Source organism: Perognathus longimembris, chromosome 10, assembly GCF_023159225.1.
Source record: "Perognathus longimembris pacificus isolate PPM17 chromosome 10, ASM2315922v1, whole genome shotgun sequence".
Lineage (NCBI taxonomy): Eukaryota > Metazoa > Chordata > Mammalia > Rodentia > Heteromyidae > Perognathus > Perognathus longimembris.
In genome coordinates, this window is record NC_063170.1 from 65,234,638 (window position 1) to 65,245,162 (window position 10,525).

General features: G+C 48.0%; 1 protein-coding gene across 14 annotated transcripts in view; it reads left to right on the plus strand.

Moving 5' to 3' along the window:
* The window catches only part of Itpr1 (inositol 1,4,5-trisphosphate receptor type 1), a 292,664-nt gene that overhangs the window by 251,173 nt on the left and 30,966 nt on the right, over positions 1 to 10,525 (plus strand). For all 14 annotated transcript variants that reach the window (XM_048356179.1, XM_048356178.1, XM_048356180.1 and 11 more), the window contains 2 exons: positions 2,951 to 3,126; positions 6,488 to 6,652. In XM_048356179.1, the coding sequence (XP_048212136.1) occupies positions 2,951 to 3,126; positions 6,488 to 6,652 (341 nt within the window). The remainder of the gene's footprint in view (positions 1 to 2,950; positions 3,127 to 6,487; positions 6,653 to 10,525) is intronic.

Here is a 10,525-nt window from a genome sequence, read left to right on the forward strand (position 1 = left end):
CATATGACAGTGCTTCATACAGTTACGCATATTTAAGATCTGCCAGTCTGCTAGGCGCTGGTGACAATGACTCATGCCTGTAACCCTAGCTACTAGGGAGATGGAGATGAAGAGGATTACAGTTGGAGGCTAGCTTAGGAGGGGGAAAAAGAGAGCTCTAGAGCCTAAGTCAACAGGAAAAGAAACTGGCTGTGGTGGTATACAACTGTCATCTCAGTTATACGGAAAGTCTCAATAGGGGATCACAGTTGAGGCCAACCCAGGCCAAAAAGCAAGACTCTACGTTTCCAAAATTAACCAAAGCCAAAAGGCTTGTGATCTACCTTCAGCAGTTTTAAACATCTGGCTAGTAAGTATGAGACCCTGAGTTCAAACCCCAGTACTGCAAAAAAAAAAAAAAAATACGTCTCCTTCTAAGCATTTGTCCACAAGAGAGCTGACAACATATGTTCACTCTAAGATTTGTACTTGAATGTTCCTGGTAGCTTTATTCATAATGCCTCTCCAAACTGGGGAGGATTTAAATATCCCTCCACTATTGAATGAATGAATAAATTGTAGTCTATAGTGTAGAATATTACTTAGCAATGGAACAAATGTAATACCAATACACATTAATAACCCAAATGACTTTTTTTTCTTGTTTTGTTGTGTTGCCAGTCCAGGAACTTGAACTCAGAGCCTGAGCACTGTCCCTGGCTTCTTTTTGCCCAAGGCTAGCACTCTACCACTTGAGCCACAGCGCCACTTGCGGCTTTTTCTATATATGTGGTGCTGAGGAATCGAAACCAGGGCTTCATGTACACGAAGCAAGCACTTTACCATTAGGCCATATTCCCAGACCCCCAAATGACTCTTAATCACTTGGTAAGTGATGAATGTCAGACACAAAAGACTGCCCACTAAAATTATTTCTCCTTTTTTGTGGCAGTACTGGGGCTTGAACTCAGTGCCTGAGTACTATCCCTTACCTTTTTCATACAAGGCTAGCATTCTTCTAGAGCCGCACCTCCACTTCCATAGTTGTCCATGTTCATGAAATTCTATAAAACGCAAGGTTATAATGACAAGAAAGTGAATCATGGTTGCTTAGGGATAGAAATAAGGCAAAGCATCAAGCAAAGAAGCACAGGGAAACATGTTAGGGTGATAATATTCAGTGTTGTGATTGTGGTGGCAGTTTTATCTGATGGTCACTCCATCAGCCAGGCACCAGAGGCTCACAACTGTAATCGTAGCTATCGGAGAAGCTAAGATGGAGAGAATCATGGTTCAAGGACAGCCCAGGCATACATGTAAAACCCTTTCTCAACCAAGAGCTCAGTGGTGAGTGCCTGTCACCCCATCTGTGTAGAAGGCTAAAATTGGGGGGATTACAGTTTCAGGCTAACCCATACCAAAAAAAAAAAAAAAAAAGTTCATGATATTCCATCTCAAAAGAAGAAGCTGCATGTGGTAGGTGTCTGTCATCCTGCTATAATAGGAACGTGAAACAGGTGGATCATGGTCCCCGTGCCATCCCAGCAACAAAACAAAACTCTGTCTCAAAATAACCAGCACAGAACAGTGCGAGAGGTATGGCTCAGTGATAGAACACCTGCCTAGCAAGCATACCATCCTGAGTTCAAACTGTAATGCTGTGTGTGTGCACATGTCCGCACGTGTGCACACACCCCCCCCACACACACACACACTGCCCAAGTTCATCAGATTCCATACTTAATAGTTGGTGAACTCTGTGTAGAGTGAGGGTGAGAGACCACTAACTTCAGAGGCCCGTAACCTCCATCCATTCACTGCCTCACTCGATGAGGTTGGTAGCCTAAGACTGAAATTTCTTGATACTAGAGAGTCTATGCCGTCTCTCTGACATGACTGGGAGCATTGAATAACCCATAACACCGAGGGCCTAATACACCTGACAAGTCCATACATGGACACAAAGTGACATGCATACCAGACTTTGAATTTCCAAAAGTGTCGGCCCGTTTCTAACCAGTGTTAATGGATATGGAAGGTGGACCGAAGTCTGCGGCAGGGGCTAGGGGACCAGTGGACCAGGCCTGGCCCGGGTGCAAGCGCTGCAACCTGCGCCTCTTGCCGGATGGAGCTGCAGTCCCGGCAGTTCCAAAGAAGCAAACTTTATATAAGTGTCCTTAATCATGTAGGCCTGCTTGTTTACATCCAAGGGAGACTCAAAAATGTGACAGCATTTGCAATAGGGGTGTTTTATATTTTTTTTTAATGAGTGTTTTACAGAACTATATTTTTAGTCATGTTGGCTCATGTTATATAACCAAGACATCTCGTGGGACACTCTAAATAGAACTTGCAATAGCAAGAGATGACAGAAACTGGTGGAAGCTCTTTGACTGCAGGGATAATCTTAATTGTAGATGATGCTCCTGACACGGAAGCTGCCTCCCTCCTTCCCTTGGAAGTCTGATGCAGCCAGGGGACCTAGAGCTTTTCTTTAATAGCAAAAGAGCGTAGGCTTGCAGCTTGCCTTCTCCCCTGAGAGTGACTTGTGACACATGCGTGTGAGCTTTAGGTACTGAACAAGTGTCCGGCGAGGTTCAATAAGGTGGAATCTAGAAAGACAGAGATGTCAACGCCGGAAGTAGACGCCAGAAGGTAACTTCCTACAGCTCAGGGACAGACAGTTGCCTAGCACAGAAAGTCTTGGTTTTCCAGAAAATGTAGGAATGCGCAGAGAAAGAGGGGACACCTGGTGTACTTTTTGAGGAATAAAGGCTTGGGGGAGACTTCCCGGAAGTGGCTGTGTCTAAGTTACACCTAAGATGCCTAGGAAGGGGAGGAGAATTTTCCCAGACAGAAACGAACAGATAGGATGGCTGGAAATCCCCACGCTGTGAGGTGGGCCCGCCCCGATCTGTCCCCTGTTCCCCCGTGACCTGGTGTCCTAGCATTTCCTGCTTTCTTCTTCCAGGAACGCTGGAGCCGCACTGGTCCGGCCTGCTGTGGACGGCCATGCTCATCTCGCTGGCCATCGTCATTGCCCTGCCCAAGCCCCATGGCATCCGGGCCTTAATTGCTTCCACCATTCTACGGCTGATCTTTTCTGTGGGGTTGCAGCCCACCTTGTTTCTGCTGGGCGCTTTCAATGTAAGTATGGATATCTTTGTAGGCACGCTGCGTGTTTGTGGGTAAACAGGCAGGCTTTCTATTCTGGTCCTTGGGCTTCAGCCCAGAGGAAAAACAAAACAAAAACTATGGTTTGTGTCAACGGTTCAGACAGCACAAGTGAGAGAGTGGCCATGGGTGGCCATCTCCCCCTGAGCTTCCTGGTGCATCGTGAGTTCAGGGATGGTATCATATTGGGCGGGGGGGTGGGGGGGATCTCATTCTCAGTGATGAGGCCGGAAGATCAAAGTTGAGATTTAAATCCGTTTGCTGATCTGGCCAAAGGTCTGTTTGCCCTACAGATTTTAGCCAGTAAGCCAAATGATGAAATATTAACATGCATTCACGTCCAGCAAAGACCATACAGAAAAATATAAGTTGGAGAGAGGAGCTGATCCCACACAGAGGGAGGGGCGGATGGTGAGGAGAGTTGAGGACGGGCTGGGGAGTCGTGGAGACATGGAAACTCGCCTCCCTGCAGTTGAAGCTAATGGCCCCTGCGTCCGTGGGAGGGTTTGGCCAACGTGAAGACTGTTACATCACACAGGTGTCCCAGTGGGGGCGGGGGAGAAAATTTGGACGTAGCACGCCAGGTATTTTATTGATCTGAAAGTGCCTTCCAGAAATTTCTACACCCCCCCCCCCAGCACACAAAGAAGGTGAGGTCCCTATACCAAAATAAAAGTGAAGCTGCCACCCAGATGGGTGCTGACACTGATTGGAGAAGCCCACACACGCGTGTCACAGTGGCAGCCGTAAGTGACTGTCAGGGGAAACACAAGTCTTGAGAAAGTGGGAATCGGGAAACCCAAACAGTTTCAGTTTATGAACATCTGCAATGAAGACGCAGCCTCCCAGTGAAACAAAAAGTGGTTCGCAGGTATTGCAGCAGGAGGCCAGGCCGGGGGGGGCGGGGGGGGCGGCAGGAGTGTTTGAAAGACTACGACACTCCTGGGTGTGGGTCATTAGTCTCGAAGAGAGGAGGGTGCAGCTGTCCCCCGTGTGAAGGAAGGCTCTCCCGTGCCTTGCCCTTGTCAGAAGCGCATTCGGGTCCTTCTCTTCAGTCAGAGAAGACATTGCCGTCTTCATTTGGTAATGACAGAGACAGATATAACTCTAGATTTCTAGGCCTCCGTGACTGAGAGAATAATGCTACAAAGTAAAAAGGAAGTCACGCAGTGATCCAGTTTGCAGGGTGCATGTATTCAGATTGTTGATGTATTAGGGTTGAGGTGACACAGCGCGGTATTGTTAGCTTTGGCATCGGGGAATGCATGACCACAATGGCTGGTAGATAAGGCTGAAGAGGGAGGGGTAGCTATCACCTGCACTAAAAGGAAGCTATTTAAGAAGGAAATACTGGATGAGTGGGTGGGAGGGTGGGTGGACAAAAGGAAAAGAGAGGGAAGGGAGAAGAAATGTTAATACCATAGAGGTGTCTTCCATGGATTCTCTTGTTCCTTTTCTTTCCTATAATCATTGCACACTGATCCACTTCTTTACCACAAATCATTTGTGGGGAAGATTCAAATCAGATCATTAATTACCACTTGACAAAAATGTTAGCTATCAGGGAAAGAGCAGATCAGCAGGAGTCATCATTTGGTCACGTGAGAAGGAGAGAGCGACGGAAGTGGAGACACTGAGGAAAGAGAAAGAGCGCCTGGCAGGCACGGGAGGAGGAAGATGACAGGCAGGAAGAAATGTCGGAGGTGCAGAGACTGGAGGAAGAGGCCCGGGTGGTGGTTGAACAAAGAGAGCTGTGGTCAGGATGGAATGGGGAGCAGAGGGGGGGCGGGGAAACAAATCTACCCAGGCAGGATCCCCAGGGAAGACTTCACAAGAGCTACTTCCGGAAGGAGCTGGGGCTGGAAGCCGGATGGGAGATGAGGAAGCTGATGACCTGGGAGTGAGGACAGCAGGCCGAGATCCTGAGCAAATAGGAGATGGAAGTGAAAGTTGAAGAGCTAAGTGGATTCAGACGAAGCTGTTGCTCTCCGTCAAGGTGGGGGGAACTGGGCACGTCAGCCTCAGCCTCATTGTCCCCCTCCATCCGCGTGAGTCGTCGTGAGCCAGTGATTTCCACCCCCACCCCACGAAAGACCCTCACCAGTTTAGAACCTCGACACACTTGGCGGCCGGCACACTTCACCTGAGAACACCAGAGGTTCTCTTGGGTGTTGGCTTCCTCACGTATCTGATTGAGGAGAAGCTCACTTACACTGACCTGCAGATTAGCTGGCACGGGTGCCCGCCGGCTGCGGCCAAGGAAGCTAGGGTAGCAGAAGATGGCTTTACCAAGTACATTCGAAGAGCTTCCTCTCTAGCCTTCCGATTGGAGTTACTCCACATGTTCCTGGAGGTCAACTTGTAGGTGTGGTGTTTCTATCCCAGATGGGACTGGATCGTCCAGTCAATGAGCTAGGATTCCCTCCGTGTCACACAGGCATCGCACACCCACTCGTGCAAGCAGAAGCAGAAGAGAAAACCAAGAGGGTCACTGCAGGCGTAGCTGAATACAGGGACCCAGACATGATGTCAGGGCCCAGTTCTCTGTCCCGTCCTCTCTACTGAGGGTTCTCTACAGTCTGGGGGCAGGGAGATGGGGGCAAATACCAGCAGAACCAGAGCCTTACACCATCCAGTTCACACTCCGTGAACAAGAACAAAATAGTCTTTTGCTGCACTGCTAGGGAGGAGCGGAGTGGATGCCGAGGGCTCTGACTGGCTACGTGCCTCGCTGGAAAATCAAACGCGATTACCCAGCAGGCAGCTCAGCCAGACCTCAAGCTATGGACAAACCCCTGAAGGAAAGCCGGAACTTACTCCTAGGAGAAAGGGCAGGGAAATCGAACTTATCTGACATTTTACTTCTGTTTCCCCAAGAAAAGTCTCATTTTCCTTGTGAACATAGAGGTGGGGGGGGGGGGGAGAGCAAAGACAAGAACTGTCTATTTCTCATTAAAATGAAACCCTGAAATGTCTAGAATGTCACAAATTCAGGAAACACTTTGAATCATGCCGATCACAGAGTTCATGGATAGGTGCCTTCTGTGTTTGACTAACTTATGTAAGAATGTCAGAAATGATTCATATCTCACTCTGAAAATTATAATCTCAGTATGCATAGATGTTGTTTCGCCACAGTCACACGCTTAGGGATTATGGTTGCACATGAAATTATTTGACTGCCGGTTTGTTTGTACTCTGCCTGAAAAGCAGTGTGTGAAATGATGGGGTCCCAGAACGGTTCTGGGCAGGGGTGCGTGAGACGCTCCCTGAGCGATCGCGCACGACTGGGTCTGATGCACGCCATCTGCTTCCTCCCCCCGGCTGTCCTCAGGTCTGCAACAAGATCATCTTCCTAATGAGCTTCGTGGGCAACTGTGGGACGTTCACCAGGGGCTACCGAGCCATGGTCCTGGATGTTGAGTTCCTGTACCACTTGCTGTATCTGCTGATCTGCGCCATGGGGCTCTTCGTCCACGAGTTCTTCTACAGCTTGCTGGTGAGTACCGAGTGTCAAAATATTCCACATGGGGAGAGCTGGCAGGACGTCCTGCGCCCCCTTTCCTCGCCGACCCTGCCTGTGATGGTCATCGGCATGCCTGGTCCAGTAGGGTGGAGGCCCCGCTGCCCCCACCTTTTGGGGAATCTGAAAAGAAAGTGACACAGCTCTCCCAAGTCCAGGGCTGCACAATCTCACTGCGTCTGGCGCACAGCACCGCACTTCCCTTCCGGGGAAAGGAGGGCCTCGCCCTGCTGGGGAGCGGCTTCCTCCCCGCGCACCTTTGTATGGCACACTCAGGCAGCGCTCACCAAGGGGAATGTTTAGAGGCTGTCATCATCTACGTCCCAATGGGACCCACTGCTCAATGTCAACGTGGCGCGACCAGCAAGAGTGGGACCATGTTCAGAGCCCCACCCTTGTGGTCATGAGCTGGACAGGTGTGTCCACCCAGCAGGCCTCTTCAGGAGACATCATTTTGTTCCCAGTGAGCCAAGTGACTAATATGTTGAGAGTCCATAGAATGAGCTGCGTCTGTCACCTCTCTTCTCAGCATGTTTTTAAATTGCTGTCCTGTCATTAAAGGGAATCTAGACTGATAGCACTGGAAATAAGAAACTAGTTCCATGTATCTGTGTAACATGGCAGGAAACATAAAAATTGACCTACCATAAAGTGACTAGAAGTATGAAAATGTAAAGACAAAAAAAAAATAACCAAGGCTTTAGAAAAAGACAAAGCAAGGAAAACGCTTGAGGGAGGTCCTAGCCATATGTTTTCTTAGCTAGTTACTTCATTGCTCGGTGACTTGGTTTCCCCATCTACCAGTGAGGAGAATGACCTGTCTCCTCTCAAGGTCCTGCAGGGATTCTATGCAGCTGTTCATGGCAAAGTCTTAGAATAGCACAGCAACACGAGGGTTGGCTATTATTGTCTTTGTCATCTTCTCTTGCCTCTCCCATCCAAAATACTGTAAAGAATTCACCAGCATGAGCTCATTCCATTAGTGGTAGATATTGGCAGGCTAAGTGGGAATGGATTATTTCTCCTTATTCTAAAATAGGTCTGGCTATGCTCTGAGGTTTTAGGCAGAGAAGTCTCAGGAAGTGTCTGCCATTGTGTGGCCTATTTTGGTCACTCCGTATCAAAAATCTTTAGAGCCTTGTATCTATTTCAGAACCTTTTTGGGTCACACAGTAATGTCCCTCATTGGGGTTCTAGCCTGTGAGTCAGGGAAACCCAAGACTGCTAACCCAGCAAATCCCCTTCCTAGCTCACTCGGTGTTGACTCTTGTCTCCCTGCCAAGGGGTCTTTCCCAAGAGATGAACATTGTTTAGGCAGTTGTGTTCTTCTCCTGGTAGAAATGTCTGACTTTTCTGACTCTCTACCTCCAGTTAGCTTCCTTTCCTTTTCTCTCCTTTTGGATCATCTTCTCTGCCTGTTTTCCAGGCCAGCCAGTGCCTTGCTAGATACAGCAGACAGAGTGTTGAGAGGTAATCCCTACCTCACAGCGTCACCATCTAGAAAACAGGCACTTGTGTCCCCATCTACACTTCCCATTCCCTCTCACAGCCCCACTTGAGGTACATGATGACTTCACATTACATCTAGAAACCTTGGGTAAGAGCCGACACAAAGTCACACAGTAAGTGGCAGAGGCCAGATGGCACCTCTCAACTACTTTCAACTCCCAAGTCTGCACCACCGGCTCATCAGAACATGTGGAAAAGCTCCCCGTCACCAAACTGATGTTGAGCACAGTTTCATAAAGTGTGTGATTTCAAATCCTTCTCCTAACACAGAAAGAATTCTAGGCTCCTCGTGGTGTTACCTGAGTTCAGTTCCCTCTTAGTAGTAGTCGACGTAGTGTCGGCCATGCTGGGTGTCTTCTGTATTTCGAGGGTTGTCTGAGCCCTCTGGGCCTTGGCCTCCCCCTCCCTGTGGCCCGAAGTGACAAGCTCCTTTTTTGGTGTTAGAAGCAGTACTGAACATATCTGGTGAGGACCAGGTGCGGTATTGAAACTTCAAATTATTCCACAAAGAAGGAGACCCAGCAACCAAAGGAAACTGGGTTTTCTGTAGAAAGAGTGACACCTCTCTCAGAGGAAATGCCCACGGGGTGGGGCGGGGCCCTCCGGGCCAGTGTCAGAGAAGGACACTGGGTAATCTAGTGGCCTAATTAAAGACTCACAGCCCCCCCAGAGACTGGCTGGACCTGGCCTCAAGCTCGCATTTGTGTACTTAGAGAAATATTAACACCGGAGATGAAAATGTGCAAAGTTCACAAGCAAGCAGGCAATGAAGAGAGAAATCCAGATGGTCACTCAGCACAGAAACATTTTTGTTCATCTTTAAAGCTGAATAAAGACATGCTAACTAAAACAAGTGCATGATCCCACTTTTACTCAGGACATAAAACATTTAAAAAATAATAATTTCCACGATTGGTGGCAGTGAGGGGCAAAATACATGGGCTTTCTTTTTTTCAACTACCGGTAAGTGCAAACTGATACAACCTGTGTGGACATAGCAGGTGATACGTGTCTATTATAACCTGGTTTCCATTTGCAGAAATTAACTCCAAAGAAATAACTAGATGAGTATATATAGAAGCATGCACATAGGTATTCACTACAGCATTAGGTAAAATTATATGTAACTGAAACATCTTGACTATTCAAAAAGTATTAGTTATAGTAATGGCATTTTCCATGTAAGCCAGTCCTAGGGGATCCTATTTGACATGAAAATGTGTGTTCATGTCTGCGAGGTGGAAGAGCGGCTATCTGCCGGTATTGTGGCATCCTATTCTTATAAAAATGTGTATCATATACCTTTTGAAGGTCAGAAGGAAATAACGTGTTGACTAGATGACTATAAGGATGATGGAATTATTAGAGAGTTTTCCTTTCTACCTCTCTGTGTTTTCTTGAACATGGTTCTTTTAAAAAAAAAATAAAGCATTTTCCTTTATATAAATAATGCATGTTGTTTTCAAATAAAAATCATTAATCAATATGAGGAGAAATAGCCCCCAGTCACCTCTGTGACGTGGGGCCCAGTGGGTCTTACCCACAGCAAACAAGTAGCTTCTGTGTATTGTGTGGCGTGCTCAACCGCTTCCGCCGGGGTTGCTGGAAAATGTTTAACCAACCTTAACAGCAGCCTTAGCCTTTTGTCCTCTTGCGCTGTCTCCTCCTGACTTCCTTCCGACCGTCCTGCCTTTCCCAGTTCTCTTAAGACACAGATCGAGGTTAGGGAGCCAGGAAAAAAAAAAAAAAAGCTACTTGGGCAGAAAATGGACCTCAGGTATAAAATTTTAAATCAGAAGGGATTCAGAGTTCAGTTAGTTCAATCCACTTATTCCACAGATGAGGAAACTGAGGCCCAGACGGGTTGAGGGTGTGATTCACATCTTATCATACATTAAAAGTAGATCCAGGAACCAGGTCCTTTCCCCTCTGGCTGGCTTGGCCGTGCCTGGCCACACCCTAAAGCCACAGTGGAGGCCGTACCTTCTGGCGAGCACTTAGGCTAGCACGGAAGCCAACTTCACATCCAGATCCCCACTGCTGGACCTGCTGGTGCACATCTGAAACCTCAGCTGCTTAGAAAGCTGAGGCAGCCAGATCTAGACCTTCCTTGTAGCCAGTCCAGCAACAAAGCAAAACTGTTTCCTTTAATTTTTTTTAATTTAAAAAACTCGTGTAAGAGTGGCCCTGGAGAACACTCAGCCAACTAGCTGTGCTTCCCATCCTTGGAAACGTATGCCGGTGTAGCTCCAAGGAACCTGCTTTCCTTGGGGACCCAACTTCTTGCAGAGCAGAGACCCTGGCAGGGTGCTCCTACAGCCCCACCCCCCGCCCCCACCC